Source organism: Colobus angolensis, unplaced genomic scaffold, assembly GCF_000951035.1.
Source record: "Colobus angolensis palliatus isolate OR3802 unplaced genomic scaffold, Cang.pa_1.0 Scaffold55, whole genome shotgun sequence".
NCBI lineage: Eukaryota > Metazoa > Chordata > Mammalia > Primates > Cercopithecidae > Colobus > Colobus angolensis.
The window spans coordinates 7,231,139-7,249,862 of NW_012119043.1; the positions used below are offsets into that span (position 1 = coordinate 7,231,139).

An 18,724-nucleotide genomic window follows, 5' to 3' on the forward strand; every position below is an offset into this window, starting at 1 on the left:
TCTTTTTAAATTAAACCTTAATGCTAGCAGATCAGGGTTTCTTAGCCTTAGCACTATTGACATTTGAGGCTGGGTGATTCTCCATGGTGGGGGGTGGGGACTCTCCTGTGCACTGTGGGATGTTTGGCAGCATCCTTGGCCTCTACTCACTGGATGCCAATCATCAGTAGCACGCACCCCCATTTGTGACAACTAAATGTCTTCAGACATTGCCAAATGCCCCTGGGGGAAATGGGGGCAAAATCACCTTGTTTGAGAACTACTGCTTTAGATGTTGACCTGTTATTGTTATCATTAGGCTGGGTAGCAGGGGAAGCATCCCTATTAACCTGAAGCCCAGAATCTAGAGCTGGACTTGTGGCATCCTAATAAGTTATCAACAACGAGGAGGGGGCCCCAGGTTGGGGAGAACAATTGTTCTAAGAGACGGTTAACCACAAACAACTCACTTGCACAGCATTCTGTTCCCAAATACTTTGTTCTGCAGGTACCCCCAGCAGCACAACTCTGTAAAACTTCCTTCCAGCTCCTGCCTCTTTGCAGACAGCCCCTTCTGTGCTGTGCTACCCATTGCTTTCTTGCAACGTATCCTTGTACTTTCTCCAATACATCTGCCTTTCTTTACCCATGACCATCTTGGTAAATTCTTTTACCACCCACAACACTGGCCCCAGTCAGTTGCACCCATGACAGGACCACCTGGAGTAAAATCACAGCTCTGCCATTTCCTAGTTGGAGTGGTTAGTGGTGGGGACTTCAGATAAATCACTTTTTGTGATGAGTCCTCAGTTTCCTCATCTGTAAAATAAGTCTAATAATAACCCCTTCTTCATGGGAGGGAAAGATAAGCTCACCTAAGTAAAGCACTCAGTAAGGCTAATACGTCTTTTGTTGTTACAGTAAGTTATCTTCTTCTTTCTCCTTCTGCTTGCAGCAGGATGGAAAACTCAATTATGATCACCCACTCTCACCTCCTGTAGAGGAGAAGCCAGAAGCAAATCTCCACTCCACCCACCCACTCACCCTCAACCCTGCACCCAGAATATGGAAAGGGTTGAGCTCAGCACTGGGAATGGTCTCTGGCCATGCATGGGGTGTGAAAGGCAATTACCAGGTCTGCCTCAGATAAACCCAACCTCGGCTCGGTGGAAAAGTGTGCTGATATTCCTGGCTGGACTAGAAATCCACCCAGCAGCTCTGAAAGCAGAGATATGTTTGGCAGGGTTGTTCGCCATGTAAAACTATCTGCCTGTGTCTTGTGACAGTGGAGAAAGCCTCTAAGGCCAAGAAATTATTTTTGATGTGGAAGGGGAAAAAATGGATTTAGCAGTTCCAGCCGGCTTTAGGCTTCTGGATGTTTTGTGCAACCTTGCAAATTTATTGTTTTCCAAAGCGCACGAAGCCAAGGAGTTTCCAAGGAGATGCTTAGCTCAGTGCAGATCCCCAGCTCAGGAAGGGGGAAAGCAGCTTGAAATCCTTTTCTGGTCAAATGGTGGAAGATTCTCAAGTTCAGCCAAATTCAGGAGCAAGGAGAGAGAGAAAGAGGAGAAGAGCACTCCGGAGGGACCTGGCCAGGGATTCAGAACATGAACGTCCCAGAGCTGGGACTCTCAACCCTTGGCACTCTTGACATTTGGGACCAGATATATCTCAGCTGTGGGGACTGTCCTGTGCATTGGGAGCTCTTTAGCATAGCATCCTTGGTCTCTACCCACTAAATGTTAATAGTGTTCTCCACCCCCAGCAGTTGTAACAACCAAAAATGTCTCCAGACATTGGCAAATGCCAGTGGGGTGCAAATTCACCCTGGTTGGGAACCAGTACTCCAGGAGATAAATGTTGAGCAGGTCCTGCTCACAGCTGTTTCTGTCAAGTGGTGGCCCAGCTGCTTTCAGAAATGTCAAGCCAGCACATGCATCAGCTGTTGAGAGGCTGTCTGAGGTCAGAGGTCCTGAAAGTCCTGAATGGGGTTAGAAATGGGTAGAAGCTTTCTTGCCTGAGAGACCAATGTATTCTTAAAAAAACTGATGGTAATTCACCATCTCAGGCCTTTGAGGGCCTCCTTCTTAACAGTTATTACTGTTTTTAATTAATTGTGTGTTTGCTTATTTTTTTAAACTCTATTTCCCCCTCTATAATGCAAGCCCCTTGAGGGTAGGGATCTTGTCTGTTGTTCACTGTTGTATCCCCAGCGCCCCACTCAGTCTAGCACATAGGATGGGCTAAGTACATATCTGCTGCAGGGAGGGAAGGAAGAGGGAGGGAGGGAACAACAGATAATTGTTGCATGTCTACACCTGGAAGATATACCTAGAGGGCTTGTTAAAACTCGGATCACTGGATCCCGCTTGCAGACTTTCTGATTCAGTGGGTCCCAGATGGAGCCTGAGAATGTGTATTTTTATCAAATTCCCAGGTAGTGCTGATGCTGATGGTCCAAGGACCACACTTTAAGAACCACTGGTCTGAAGACCTAACTTTTGGTCCTCAGTCCTGGGCTGTGCATTAGAGTCACCTGGAGAGCTTTAAAAAGCTCTGCTGCAGGCCACATCCTGGCCAATTGAATCAGAATCCCTAGAGCGAGGACCAGGCACCTGGGAGATTCCAATGCAGCACTAAGGCTGAGAGCGGCTCACCTGCACCTTCTCACTTGTTCCTCACAGCTGTTAGCATTGTTCCTTTCTTACAGATTAGCAAACAGATTCAGAAGGGTCAGTTACTTCCTTAGTCGTACGACCCCTTGGTTGTACCAAAATTCAAACCAGGTGCCAGGTTCTTTCAGTTACTTTGTCATCCCTCCCACTTCAGCAGATCAGAAAGCAGACCATAGCTTTGTACTATTTTTATAACTAATAGTCATTGATCACTAAGGGATGGGCACAGCTGCTGTTATTCTCACAACTGCTTGTCAAACATCATTACTCCCATTTGACAGAGGAAAAAACTGAGGCACAGAGAGGCAGAGAAACCTGACTTTGCTCACACAGCCAGGAAGTGCTAAAGCCAGAATTGAGCCCAGCCCTCTGCAATACACTATGGGTCTTACCTGTGAGGACACAGAAGGTGGAGATGGAAGGGGAGGCTGGATCAAGGAGGAGGCCAGCAGATGTCAAAGCTGGAGCATAGGTGAGGCTAGCCAGTAGGTCCCATGCTAGCAAGCAGACAAAGACACAAAGGTGGACGAGGCATGACTTGGAAAAAATTAGGGGACTGCTGGAGCATAATGGTATCCGCGAGATGCCACTGCAACCCTCTGCCTTGGCCAGGCTGCACCTTATATTCTTCTCATCTCACCAGGAACCAATCCCAGTGATTGTCCTTCCCAGGGCTTCCAGGCAAAGCATATGATTGGCTGTCAATATTTGAAGCCAGCCATGGGAGGAAAGAAGTACTAGCATCCCTGAGCATAGGTGGAGCTCACAAAATGAGCTAGAAACAGCCTCATTTGTGCTGCCCTCTCCCGTGTTCGTTCTCTCCATCTCCTGTCTGGTCCCTCCAACTTCCTGCATCTGTCGGCTACCTCCCCAGCTCTGGACCTTGGCTCCACCTTCCTGATTCCAGTAGCTCCTCTCCCATTTGGCACAGTGTTCCCATGAACTGATAACCAGTGACACAGTCCCCCTGACCAGCCCACCTTTTGGCGCAGCTCTCAGAGTTTCCCATGTCTGAGCTCCCAGGGAGCCCTCATGCTGGGTCCGTCCAGACACACACCACCCACCACTATGATGAGACCTGAGCCCATGTGACACTGGAAGGGCTATTGATTCCTCCTGGTGCTAAGGTGGGCAACAGGTAGAGAACTACCTATGCATGCATATGACCCTGAGCCTTTTCCTGAGAGCTACAGCCTGAGATAGCTGGAAACCCATAGATAGCAGAGCCTCTGCAAGCCACATTCACACCAAGCCCAGGACCTACAGGAACACAGTCTTAAAGAGAACAGAGGGGTGGGTGTGGTGGCTCAGGCCTGTAATCCCAGCACTTTAGGAGGCTGAGGCTGGTAGACCTCGGAGTTCGAGACCAGCCTGGTCAACATGGTGAAACCTTGTCTCTACTAAAAATACAAAAATTAGCTGGGCGTGGTGGTGCACGTCCGTCAGCTACTCGGGAGGCTGAGGCAGGAGAATCGCTTGAACCCAGGAGGCAGAGGTTGCAGTGAGCCGAGATCGTGCCACTGCAGTCCAGCCTGGATGACAGAGGGAGACTCTGTCTCAAAAGCAAAACAAAACAAAAACAGATCAGGGGATGGCATTTAGGGGTGTGGATGCCCTGAAGAACCACCCTGTTCACCAAGCCACAGGGACTAGGCACAGTCCAGGTTTTATACACCCAAATTCTTCCTCTCTTCTGGAATCTTGTAGTTTATAAGACGGCAATTGGCCTCTTCAGACAACAGTCTGTGAGTTCAGGACTCATGCAGATCTGAAGAATTCTGGAGGTCTTCTACCTCCTCAAACCCTCCCCCCGTTCCTCAGTGGTGCCTGGAATTCCTTTTTTTTTTTTTTTTTTTGAGACGGAGTCTTGCTCTGTCGCCCAGGCTGGAGTGCAGTGGCCAGATCTCAGCTCACTGCAAGCTCCGCCTCCCGGGTTTACGCCATTCTCCTGCCTCAGCCTCCCAAGTAGCTGGGACTACAGGCGCCCGCCACCTCGCCCGGCTAGTTTTTTGTTTTTTTTAGTAGAGACGGGGTTTCACCATGTTAGCCAGGATGGTCTCGATCTCCTGACCTCGTGATCCGCCGGTCTCGGCCTCCCAAAGCGCTGGGATTACAGCCTTGAGCCACCACGCCCGGCCTGGAATTCCTTTAAAACAAGGTTTCTCAGCCTCAGCATCACTGACATTCAGGCCCAATCATTCTTTGCTGTGGGGGGCTGTCCTGTGCCATGTAGGAAGTTTAGCAGTATCCCTGGCCTCTATCCAGTAGATGCCAGCAGCACCCCCTCACCCAACTATAGCAACCAAAAATGCCTCCGAACATTTCAAATGTCCTCTGGCGAACACAACTGCCTTCAGCTGACAACCACTGCATTGAAGAATAATTACTCAGGCCGCAAGTTCTACGAAAATGCAGACTGCAGAGAGAGGGGAGCGCCTGCACAGGAATGAACAGCGGCCGTTGATTACTGAGTGTCTGCAAGGGCGGCTCATCTTATGAAGCCAGGGATGGGATGTTGTTCTGAAGTCAATACAGGGCAAGAAAATTGCGTCTGGTCAAAAGTGCCCTTGAAACCTGGTCATCCCTCCATCAGGACATACGGCTGTTTCCTTAGTTGAATACTGATGTGGGTGTGTTTTCCTACAACATGGCAGTCACTTTCAGGGCACAATTGCCCATATGAACTATCTACACTGGTGCAGGGGTAACTGTTCTGCCAGGGATTCTGATTAAATGAACTAAACTTCATTCAGCCTAACGCTGGCTCCTTACCTTTTTTTTTTTTCTTTGAGACAAGGTCTCGCTCTGTCACACAGGCTGGAGTGCAGAACACTCCAGAACAGTGGTACAACCACAGTTCACCGAAGCCTCGGCCTCCTGGGCTCAAGTGATTCTCCCACCTCAGCCTACCAAGTAGCTGGGACTACAGGCGCATGCCACCATGCCCAGCTAATTTTTCTGTTTTTTGTAGAGACAAGATCTTACTATGTTGCCCAGGCTGGTCTCAAACTCCTGGGCTCAAGCTATCCTCCCACCGCAGCCTCCAAAAGTGCTGGGATTACAGGCATGAGCCACCACGCCCAGCTTCCTTCCTTACATATCTTAATGGTCTCTCCCGTACACAGTGAACTGTGACCTAACTGGATGTGTGAACAGCCTGGAACCGACTCCTGTACCAATCACAGAATTTTAGCCAATCGCAGGCAGCCAACTGTTCAAATCCTGTTCAAATAAGGCAAACAAACAATAAGCAGAAACCAATCTGGCTGTTTCTGCACCTGACTTCGGTCTTCTGTGCCTCACTTTCCTTTTTCTGTCTGTAAATGTCATCCGACCACGTGGCAGCTTTGGGGCTGCTCTGAATCTATTCTGGTGCAGGGGGCTGCCCGATTCACGAATCATTGTTTGCTCAATTAAATTCTGTTAAATGTAATCTGCCTTAAGCTTTTCTTTTAACGCTCCCAAATTTCAGGTACTGGGCAGCATTGTCATCACATTTCCCATATCCATATACCATCTACATAATCATTTAATAGTTTACTTCAAATCAGCCTGTTTCAGCCTTTAACGTAAGTATTTGAAATGAAATCTTTAAATTATTTCCACAAGTGGAAAGCTACTATTGTTTTCCACTAATAGAGGGTACCATAACAATAGGGAAAATGGGAAAAATAAGTTAATAATTCTTTTTTTTTTTTTGAGATGGAGACTCACTCTGTCGCCCAGGCTGGAGTGCAGTGGCATGATCTCGACTCATTGCAACCTCCACCTCCCAGGTTCAAGTCATTCTCCTGCCTCAGCCTCCCGAGTAGCTGGAACCACGGCCATGCACCACCACGCCCACCTAATTTTTGTATTTTTAGTAGAGATGGTGTTTCACCATGTTGGCCAGGCTTATCTGGAACTCCTGACCTCAGGTAATCTGCCTGCCTCGGCTTCCCAAAGTTCTGGGACTACAGATGTGAGCCACCACGCCTAGCTGGAAAAAGAAGTTAATAATTTTCTCTAGGTTCTATTGCTTTCTAAAGCTTCTAAGCCTGAGGCCTGATGCCTTTGCTAGAAAGGTAGATGGGCAAAGGAAGGACAGGTGTTAAAGAGAGGTCGGCATCATGATGAGTCTTGCTCTGTGACACCATCAGAAAAGACAGAGACTTTCTCCCCAGGATGCAGTGGTGTTTTATGAGGAGGGTAGCACAGGGCCAGACTGCCAGCTCCACTTCCCCAGGGCTGGGCCAGTTTTAGAAATCAGCCGTCAGTAGCTTGGCTGCAGGCTCCGCCGCTGGAAGGAATCGGCTGCAAAGCACAAAAGCATTTCCCAGTGCACAATGGGTTCCAGACCTCCTTGGACAAACAGAGGAATTGGCAGTAGGCACGCAGGGCCTCAGATCACCAGCAGGGGCCCTCACCCCTCAGACGCCAGACCTTCCTGCCCAGGCCTTCCTGGGAAGGGGTGGTTTTGCTGATGCTAATAATGGCTGCTTGGGAGTCAAAACCCCAAAGAAACTTCAGAATGAAACCAAAGCCCTTCAAGGTTAAAATTCATAGACCTCTGTTCTGTTCAAACTCTTCCTATGCCTGGATGTTCTGTTTATCTGCCTCTCTGAATTTCCTCTGATATATAAAGCAGAGTGCACAAATACAGGGCTACAGGATCAAGTAAATAATGCAAATAAGGGAAGTGTGCTGTAATAGGGAGTGGTGGGGCCTGAGGCTAATTGGAGCACCTGACCCCAAAGAGAGGCAGCAGCCACTCACCCCTTACCCACTGTTCCTTGTAGAAACATGGGCTGTGAATTGCTAGAGCTACTAATTTTTCAAGAGATGCTGGAAATCTGAAAAATTTTTTTATTTTTTTTATTTATTTATTTTTTGAGACAGAGTCTCGCTCTGTCGCCCGGACTGGAGTGCAGTGGCCAGATCTCAGCTCACTTCAAGCTCTGCCTCCTGGGTTTACGCCATTCTCCTGCCTCAGCCTCCCCAGTAGCTGGGACTACAGGCGCCCGCCACCTCGCCCGGCTAGTTTTTTGTATTTTTTTAGTAGAGACGGGGTTTCACCGTGTTAGCCAGGATGGTCTTGATCTCCTGACCTCGTGATCCGCCCATCTCGGCCTCCCAAAGTGCTGGGATTACAGGCTTGAGCCACTGCGCCCGGCAATCTGAAAAATTTTTATGTGAAATCCCCATTTTATACCAAATATATTTTGAACTCTGTGAGAGTGCATACAAATATGTGTATATGAGGGTTCACAGCAGCTCTATTTGTAACAGCCCCAAATGGAAACAACCCAAATGCTTATCAACAGGTGAGGCCATGTGCGGTGGCTCACACCTGTAATCCCAGCACGTCGAGAGGCCGAGGCCGGTGGATCACCTGAAGACCAGCCTGGCCAACATGGTGAAACCCCATCTCTACTAAATATACAAAAAAATTAGCTGGGCAAGGTGGCGCACACCTACAATCCCAGCTACTTGGAAGGCTGAAGCAGGAGAAATGCTTGAACCTGGCAGGCAGAGGTTGCAGTGAGCCGAGATCGCGCCACTGCACTCCAGCCTGGGCAACAAAGAGGGACCCTGTCTCCAAAAAAAAAAATTATAAAAGGAAGATTGGCAGGTGTTAAAAGAGGTAAGGAAGGCATTCTAGCACCTTTGAGATGGTCAGAAGCAATGAAGAAGGAATAATCTTCTCGTTGTATGATTCAATGATATTAATGCTACATCCATGTAAGACATCTAATATTTCACCTGCCAAGATCTAGTTCCCACGTCAGAATAAGCACTTTCTCCATAGAAGGATCCCTGACCCCACACATCCTACCCCCAAAAGCCATATTTGTGCATCTTTTCCCCCCACAGATTAAGAGATCCCCCACTCAAATGCACATTCACATGGGTAATTGCATGTAAGTGAGGGGTTGTTTTTCTGGAAGTTTCCAGGGCCCTGGGTCTCAGAGGAATCAGCACTTAAAGGCAGCAACCCACTCTATGGCCACCAACTTCTTTAGTCCAGAGAAGTCACCAGCTCCTCTGCTAGCAGTGGTCAGTCAGTATGATATAGTGATGCCTGGAGCCTCAAAGTGCAAGGATGAGGCCCCAGGGCAAGTTAGGAGGCTTGGGGTGTGGCCGAGGTGACAGAACTCTAGGATCCCAGTGAACAGATGAGGCTGTCTGCACAGCCCCAAACCACTGTCTGCATGTGGAGCCATGTAGATCTGGCCTTACAAGGCGGATTCCTATGACCACTTGGGAAATAACTGCCTTGCAGCACAGGTACGGATGGGCACTTGGAATTTTCCAGAAATGCCTTTTGCCAAGGAGAATCAGGCTGAGCTCGACTAATAACAGTTACATTTTTAAAGAGAGCATTTCAGGCCAGGTACGGTGGCTCAAGCCTGTAATCCCAGCACTTTGGGAGGCCAAGGTGGGTGGATCGATCACCTGGGATCAGGAGTTTGAGACCAGCCTGGTCAACATGGTGAAACCTCGTCTCTACTAAAAATACAAAAATTAGCTGGGATTGGTGGCGGGCACCCAGCTACTCAGGAGGCTGAGGCGGGAGAATTGCTTGAACCTGGAAAGCAGAGGTTGCAGTAAGCCAAGATCTTGTCACTGCACTCCAACCTGCGGGACGGAGTGAGACTCCGTCTCAAAAAAAGAAGAGAGCATTTCAAATCCTCCAGCCAAAGTAAACTGTTGAAAGGTGAAATGGTTGCTATATATTTATCTTCATTGAGTCAAATTCCTGTATTATTTTAGAAAAACACCATGTGAAATTCACCAACCAGAAGACAAATCCTTGCTCAGGAAAATGTCAATAGTGTAGGGTTGGAGTTTGGCGCATTTCAGACGGGTGCTAGCTTATTTGCAGAACAGCTGGTGATTAAATTATGACTATTAATAAAAATCCATGAGGTTGCAAAAACCCTCTGGTATGCAGTGATGAGGTTGTTAGTAACAACTCAAAACTTCCCTGGAGGAATTTTTATTTTTATTTATTTATTTCAACTTATTCTAATTTTAATTTTTAGAGACAAAATCTTGCTCTGTCACCCAGGCTGGAGTGCAGTGCTGCGATCATAGCTCACTACAGCATCAAACTCCTGGACTCAAGGGATCCTCACTAGAGAAATTTTGAAAGGGAAAAGGTTTTGCTCTCTCCACCTCCACTCAAAAGATCCTTTCTCTCTTCATCAATAATTGAATTAATACTTACAGTTACCTTTTATTGACTGTTGATCATTTGTCAAGCACTGTTTTAAGAGCTCCAGAGATTAATTCATTAATACAGTAATGTTACCATGTAGAAATTCTTATCCCTGTTTCACAGGTGAGAAACCAGGCACCAAGAGCCAACCAAAAGAACTTTCCCAAGTCATCCCCAGACCACAAACTTCAGGCAATGAAACACGACAATGAACTACATTTGATCCACCATATGAGATGCCTCATTAAAAGAAAATGCACAAGAGCCGAAAGACGGACACCACCAAGCTTCCATAAATGGATGAATGGATAAAGAAAATGTGGTCTAGACAACGGAATATTATTCTGACTTGAAAAGGAAGGAAATTCTGACACATGCTACAACACGGATGAGCCTTGAAGACATTATGTCAAGTGAAATTAACCAGTCACAGAAGGACAACTACTGTATAATTCCACTTATATGAGGTCCATAGAAGAGTCAAATTCTCAGAGACAGAAAGTAGAATGGAGGTTATTCGTATTCATCTGTTCTCATGTTGCTAATAAAGACATACCCAAGACTGGGATATTTACAAAGAAAAAGAGATTTAATGGACTCGCAGTTCCATATGGCTAGGAAGGCCTCACAATCATGATGGAAGGCAGGGGAGGAGCAAAGGCACGTCTAACACGGCAGCAGGCAAAAGAGAACGTGCAGGGGAACTCCCTTTTGTAGAACCACCAGGTCTCACGAGACTTATTCACTATCACAAGAACCGCACGGGAAAAACCTGCCCCCATGATTCAATTACCTCCTACCGGGTCCCTCCCATGACACATGGGGTTTATGGGAGCTACAATTCAAGATGAGATTTGGGTGGAAACACAACCAAACCATATCACCATGGATATGTGGGGAGATGGAAAAGCGGAGGGAGTGTTTAAAGGGTGCAGAGTTTCAGTTTGGGAAGATGGGAAAGTTCTGGATATGGATGGTGGTGATGGATGCACAATGTGTGAATGTACTTAATGCCACAGAACTGTACACTTAAGAGTGGTTAAAATGCTAAGTTTTATGTTATGTGTATTTTACCATAAAAAATGGGTTTTTGCATGAAAAAAGAAAAAGGGACATTAAAAGCATTCATTCATGCATGCTTCATTCTTTAAAAAGAAAAAACCTCAATAAAAAACTCAACATTGTAGGCTGGACACGGTGGCTCACACCTGTAATTCCAGCACTTCGGGAGGCAGAGGCAGGCGGATCACTTGAGCCCAGGGGACTTGAGCCTGGAAGTTCAAGACCAGCCTGGGCAATATGGCAAAACCCTGTCTCTACAAAAAATACAAAAATTAGCTGGGGCGTGGTGGGGGTGCCGGATGCCTGTAATCCCAGCTATTCAGGAGGCTGAGGCAGGAGAATCACCTGAACCAGGGAGGCAAAGGTTGCAGTGAGCCGACATTGAGCCACTGCACTCCGGCCTGGGCTACAGAGTGAGACTGTCTCAAAAAACCACCTCAGCATTGTAGATTCCTTCCATTCATTGCACAAAGATGTAAGGAGTACCAGGCAGTTACTAAGCAGTAGGGGGACAAGGTTAAATCAGGAGCAGTGCTCTGAAGACATACTGGCAAGTAAGATCACAGCCACTAGCACAGACATGGTGCCTACTACGTGCCCTCACTCCTTCAGGTGTTATATCTGCATTAACTCAAATAATCCTCATGGCAGTCATTTTGGGTTTTTTGTGTTTTTTTTGAGACAAGGTCTTGCTCTGTCATCCAGGTTCGATGGAGTGCAGTGGTGCAATCACAACTCACTGCAGCTTCCACCTCCCAGGCTCAAGCGATCCTCCTTGCCTCAGCCTCCTGTGACAGTCATTCTTATCCTCATTCTACAAACAAGGAGACTCAGGCTCAGAGAAGTTAAGAAAGTTGTCCAAGGTTATAGAGGATTCATCACACTCATGCAGTGTGGCTCAGGGTCAGTGGTTCTAGCCAAAAGGTATGAGACGGAAGAAGCAACAAAAAACACAGTCTCAGAACGCAGTGACCACCCAGAGATGGTGAGTGCAAATAGGCCGTGGAGTTTAGGAAGGATTCCTGGAGGAAGAGACTTTTGAGCTAAGTTCCAGAGCAGGGGTTGTCAAAACTACAACCTGTGGACCAAATCCAGCCTACTGCCTAGTTCTGTGAAGTTTTATTGGAACACAGCCACGATCATTTGTGTACAGATTGTCCACAGCTGCTTCTGCAGTATAGGCGCAGAAACCATATGGCCTGCAAAGCTGAAAACAGTTATCATCTAGCCCTTGACAGAAGAAGTTTGCCAACGCTGTTCCAGAGAATTAATAGGAAAATAGTTCATGAAAGATAAAGGGAAGGTGCACAGGCCAACTCGATGCCAACTTTGCCTTCTCCAGATATCTTACCCTCTTCCAGTCCTTCTTCCACTTGATGTCACCACCACAGCACAGGCAGCCTTCCCACTCCCTGGGCCTCTTCCAGAGCCTCCTAACCAACCACTCTGTCCATTCTTTTTTTTTTTTTTTTTGAGACAGAGTCTCACTCTGTCGCCCAGGCTGGAGTGCCGTGGCAAGATCTCATTACAACCTCTGCCTCCTGGGTTCAAATGATTTTCCTGCCTCAGCCTCCCGAGTAGCTGGCATTACAGGTGCCTGCCACTACGCCCAGCTGATTTTTTGTATTTTTAGTAGAGACGGCGTTTCACTATGTTGGCCAGACTGGTCTCTAACTCCTGACCTCAAGTGATCCTCCTGCCTCTGCCTTCCAAAGTGCTGGGATTACAGGTGTGAACCACCACACCCGGCCCCTGCATCCATTCTTAACTGCTGCATCCCTTCTGCCACCCAGGCAGAAAAGAAATCAACAAAAGCACAAGCTTGGACCCAAACACTGTCCGCTTAAAACCTTCAAAGTCTCCCCATTGTTCTTAGGTGAGAAACCAAACCCTTCACCAGGCCTACCCAGACCTGCCTGCCCCTTCTTCCAGCTTCGTCCTGGACGCATCCTTTGCCTTGCTGCTCTCTCTGGAATCCTCTTCCCACCAACTTTTGGCCACTCAACTCCTGTTGATCTGTTCTGGGTGGCAATGTCCCCTGCTTCTCTGCTCTACCCAGTGTGGGTCCCATGAGAATCTCTGGCTCACCCACCCTTGCTCCCTCCCTATACAAATGTTGGGATGATTTTATGGAAACTCCTGTTTTGAGGCCAGGCACGGTGGCTCACTCCCGTAATCCTAACACTTTGACAGGCCGAAGTGGGAGGACTGCTTGAGCCCAGGAGTTTGAGACCAGCCTAAGCAACATAGCAAAACGCTGTCTCTACAAAAAACTAAAAAACTTAGCCAGGTGTGGTCGCACGCACACGTAGTCTCAGCTGCTTGGGAGGCTGAGGCGGGAGGATTGCTTGAGTCCAGGAGTTCAAGGCTGCAGTGAGCCGTGATTGTACCACTGCACTCCAGCCTGGGCAACAGAGCAAGATCATCTCAGAAAAAAAAAGAGAGACAGAGAGAGACAAGAAAAGAAAAATAAACTTTATTTATTTTTTGTCTCTTCTGGAGTACCAGACTAAAGGGTGGCAGATGTAGGTGGGCTGAAGCTACCACTGTAATTTCCATCAAACCCTGCCTGCAGCCCACGAATCCCCCCAAAGATACTGACGCAAGAAAAAATGGCACAGTTTTGTTTTTGTTTTTGTTTGAGACAGGGTATCACTCTGTCACTGAGACTGGAGTGCAGTGGTGTGATCTTGGCTCACTGCAACCTCTGCCTCCCAAGTTCAAGCGATTCTCCCACCTCAGCCTCCCCAAGTAGCTGGGATTACAGGCATGCACCACCACACCTGGCTAATTTTTTGTATTTTTAGTAGAGACAGGATTTCACCATGTTGGCCAGGCTGGTCTCAAATTCCTGGCCTCAAGTGATCTGCCCACCTCGGCCTCCCAAAGTGCTGGGGTTACAGGCGTGAGCCACTGCGCTTGGCCTTAAAAAGGCGTACTGTTCTGCAAACACAAATTCAAGGCAAGTTCCCTCTGACCTGACTATCATCCAAGTTCTTTCTGTGTATACAAATTTCACAACCACCACTGTTCTTCCAGGAGAATGTCAAATCCCCAGAGGCCAGGGCCCATGTTTATATGGCTCCTCATTTTATTCCTAGTGCCTAGCGCATCATCTGGCACCCAGTGGGAATGTAAATTTGCATTGAGCAGGGAGTACAGATTCCATCCAAAGAGGACTCCAAGAGCCAACCGGGAGGTGTGAAACAACATGATGCAAAATGCCCAAAGGGCAAGCTGGTGTGGGCATAGCGGGCTGACGACAGAATCGGGCAGTTCTGCAGACTCCTCAGATCCAAAAAGCACCCCATTCCTCAGCAGGAAATCCCTTTAGACTGTTAGGGTTCTGTTGAGGCCTTTGGAAGTCAAAGGTTACACTTCCAAAGATGCTGCTGTGGGCGGAGAAGATGTGTCGGAGTGACAGAGACAATGGGCTGCAGAGCATGACAGGTTCTCTGCACCTGTCATGCTCAGCCACATGGGTCTTAGATGGAGAATAAGGGGTCCCGGGAGCGTCACAGCCTCTTGGGGACAGCCAGGCCAAGTTCCAGGCTCCATCCTCCAGTGAGCAAGAGAGGATGGACCCTGGATGCTTAAATCCCCCCAGGAAGCTCAGCCCTTGGCCGCTTTTAGAAAGAACAAGACCACAGACCTTGGGGAGGGAGGGTACTGGTTTGGCACCAGGGGCAGGGCCAGCTTGGCCCAGAAATCGCTCAGAATCATGGGAGGAGGGTGAGGGCTTGGCAGAGAAGGCAGGGGTAGTGGGAGGATCTGCTCACCTTCGCCAGCTGTGTCTGCAGCTTATTCTTCACGTCCGTTACCTCGGAGATGCGGGCGTTGAAGGCCAGGTTGGTGTCTGTGAACTGCCTCCACATCTGATCCGACAAGGTCTCAAAGAGGTGCTCCGCCTCCTCCCGCAGCCGGATGGAGTCGGCCCGCATGTTCTGAGAGTGCTTGATGTTGTTGTTACTGAATTTGGCCCAGGTCTCGGGTACAGAGATCCTGCAAAGTCACAGGGGTGAGTTGCCGCAGTCCTGGGAGACCTCAGAATCTGCGGCTTCTCAGCCTTGGCAGTCTTGGCCTCTGGATCGGGATTATTCTCTCTCCTGTGCATTCTGGGATGTTTAGCAGCATCCCTGGCCTCTACCTACTAGATGCCAGTAGCTCCCAGACCACCCCGTTGTGACAACCAAAAAATGGCTCCAGACATTGCCAAGGCACCCTCCTGGGGGAGGGCGCAGTCACCCCTTGCTGAGAACCACTGTCCTGATCCAATACCCTCATTTTACAGGGGAGGCAAGAGAACCCTAAAGAGAGCAGCTGGTTGGCAGAAGGGTACTCAGTGAATGGGTCAAAGAGAGGGGCTCCCTCACAGAGCTCTTCTTCCTCACACTCACACCACCGCCACCAGAAACACAGCACGGACAAGCCAAGAAGCAGGCATTGGGCACAGAGGGGGTTCAGGGACCCTCCAACTCTGCGATGAGAATGTGGCCACGCTACTTTCACTGCCGTTCATTCATGGAATATTTCTTCAACTTCTACCACATGCCACGCATTGTTCCAGGCACTTAGGAGAGAGCCATGAACAAGAACAGCAACATCCATGTCCTTGTGGTGCTTAATTGCCAGAGAAGGAAGATTGACAGTGAACGAGGAGATAGTTACACATTGTGTTATGTGCTGGGAAGGGATTTAGAAACTGGAGGGCCGGGCCAGCCATGCCTCTAATCCCAGCACGCTGGGAGGCCGAGGAAGGCAGATCAGTTGAGCCCAGGAGTTCAAGACCAGCCTGGTCAATGTGGTGAAACCCCCATCTCTATAAAAAGTGCCAAAAAGAAGTACCTACGTATGGTGGTACATGCTTGTGGTCCCAGCTACTTGGGAGGCTGAGGTGGGAGGATCGCTTGAGCCCAGGAGTTCGGGTTTGCAGTGAGCCATGATTGCACCACTGCACTCCAGCCTGGGCAACATAACAAGACTCTGTCTCAAAAGAAGCAGCAGCAGCAGGAGGATGAAAGAGACAAATGGAGTGGTGTCATTATGTGTTGGTCAGGGCTATAAACAGGAATAGATGAATACTCGGAAGGGTGTTGAGATGGTCAGGGATTAGAAAATGCATGAAGTGCTGAATGCGGTGGCTCATGGCTGTAATCCCAGCACTTTGGGAGCCCAAGGCGGGAGGATCACTTGAGGTCAGGAGTTTGAGACCAGCTTGGCTGACATGGTGAAATCCCATCCCTACTAAAAATACAAAAATTAGCTGGGTGTGGTGGCACGTGCCTGTCATCCCAGCTACTTGGAAGGCTGAGGCAGGAGAATCGCTTGAACTGGAAGTCAGAGACTGCAGTGAGCCAAGATCACATTGCTGCACTCCAGCATGGGCAACAGAGTAAGACCCTATCCCCACCACTAAAAAATAAAAAGAAACTGCATGAAGTCGTCACTATCCCAGCTGTAACGGGCAGGAGAAAAGGAAGCAGTAGGTGTTATAAGAGCCCCAGAAGAGAAGGAACCATGGTCGACCCCAGTGTCTGGGGGGGAGGTAGCAGGGGAAGAAATCGTAGCCTCTCCCCTCCCACACTCTGTCTTCTGCTGGTGCCCCTCCTCCTGGCTGAACCCATCTGGAAATCAAAGGACAGAGAGCCCAGGAGAGGAGGTCTGCAGAGGAGAGTCTGTTGTGCAGGACACACAGTGTGGCAACTGGAGAATGGATCTGGGGAGATCAATGGACAGGGACACAGGCTACATTAGCAAAGGCAGGCAGGGAAGGCTTCTCGGAGGTGGTGACACATGAGCAACCCCTCAGTAAAGTTCTTCCTGGCAGAGCACGTAAATCCCTGCAACAAGCAACCAATGGACCATGTGGGGTTTTCTCATCTGGGAAGGCTTTGAGGAAGGGCATGCATTTCTCTGAGTTGGCTTCAGGTCCTGGATAAACCAGACTAGGTAATTTCTCAAGGTCTTTTCTGGTCCAGGAAGTCTCCAGTTCTTAAATAAAGCAGATTTTTATACTCAGGCAGCAGGAATTGAAGTCATATTTCTGAAATAAAACTCTCTTTTCAGACTTTTTTTTTTATTTCTTTTTTTTTTTTTTTTTTTGAGACGCAGTCTCACTCTGTTGCCAGGCTGGAGTGCAGTGGCAGGATCTCGGCTCACTGCAACCTCTGTCTTCCAAGTTCAAGCAATTCTCCTGCCGCAGCCTCCCAAGTAGCTGGGACTACAGGCGAGCACCATCACGTCTGGCTAATTTTTGTATTTTTAGTAGAGATGGGGTTTCACCATGTTAGCCAGGATGGTCTGGATCTCTTGACATCGTGATTCGCCCACCTCGGCCTCCCAAAGTGCTGTAATTACGAGCATGAGCCACCGTGCCCGGCTTCTTTTCAGACATTTTAAAGCACGCTTAGGTTGCATGGTGCACAGAAAGTTTTAAAAATCATATAATGTGTGTGATTGTTTTGCCTGGCTTTTGTAGGAGTTAAAAATCAAGCAATAAACAGGCATCTTGGGCTTCTGGAGATAGGAGTGGCACTATGTCAGGTTCAGAGCTTTCATCCAACCAAAACCTGAGGCTCAGAGAGTGAAGCATCTTGTTCAAGGCCGCACAACAATGCCGCATCCCAGAACACCGAGGAAAAAGGAGATGATAAGGACAGCAGAGAGAAACACGCAGATTTACTTTGAGTGTCTCTGTTGCCTCTGAATGGGGGCACACTGTCAATGTCATGAACAGTAACCTCTAAGCCCTTGTCCTCCCCTGCAGCAGACAGCTGAGCTCCCCAGAGAAAATAACCCACTTAATGACATTCTCCCTGGGGAGGAATTTGCTAAAGACAGTCTGCCTCCTCAGCAGGCAGTGTGCCTCAGTAGGGGGAAGTGCTTTCTGGAGTCTATGTCCACTAAAGATAGAGCAGACAGCTGGCCTTGCTGGAGAGGCAGGAAGGCACCATTGGTAAAACACACAGGCTCAGTATTCAGTGCAGATTCAGAATCACGGCTCTGTCATTTGCTGTGTGAGCTTGAGCCAATCGATTCACCTCTCTGAGCCTTAGTTTCCTCACTGTAAAATGGAGATAATGGTACCAACCCCCAGGGTTGCTGGGCGTTTAAATGTGAAGTCCTTATCATGGCACTGGACAGAGTAAGCGCCCGAAAAATATTTATTATTCATGAGATGTTGCACATGAAGCTGACAGCACAATGTCTAGCACACAGCAGACACCAGGTAAAAGGTGTCTCTTCCTGGCCAACATGGTGAAACCCCGTCCCTACTAAAAATATAAAAATTAGCTGGGCGTCGTGGCACGTGCCTGCAGTCCCAGCTACTTGGGAGGCTGAGGTAGGAGAATCACTTGAACCTGGGAGGCAGAGTTTGCAGTGAGCTGAGATCGTGCCACTGCACTCTGGCCTAGTGACAGAGCGAGACTGTCTAAAAAACAAGGTGTCTACTGCCATCATCATCATCATCATCATCATCACTGTTAATCCAGAAAATAGAGATACTGCAATTCAGACAGTCACCAAACATCCTCTTTCATCTGCCCAGACATAGCCCTGCTTTAAGAAAACCCCAAGGCTGGGCATGGTGGCTCACACCTGTAATCCCAGCACTCTGGGAGGTCAAGGCCTGAGGATCACCTGAGGTCAGGAGTTTGAGACCAGCCTGACCAACATGCAGAAACCCCATCTCTACTAAAAATACAAAAAAATTAGCTGGATGTGGTGGCGCAAGCCTGTAATCACAGCTACTCGGGAGGCTGAGGCAGGAGAATTGCGTGAACCTGAGAGGTGGAGGTTGTGGTGA

General features: G+C 48.5%; 1 protein-coding gene across 1 annotated transcript in view; it reads right to left on the reverse strand.

Moving 5' to 3' along the window:
* Positions 1-18,724, reverse strand: part of TEKT5 (tektin 5) — a 65,785-nt gene that overhangs the window by 33,196 nt on the left and 13,865 nt on the right. The window contains exon 5 of the mRNA XM_011961390.1: positions 14,697-14,919. Coding sequence (XP_011816780.1) covers positions 14,697-14,919 — 223 coding nt within the window. The remainder of the gene's footprint in view (positions 1-14,696; positions 14,920-18,724) is intronic.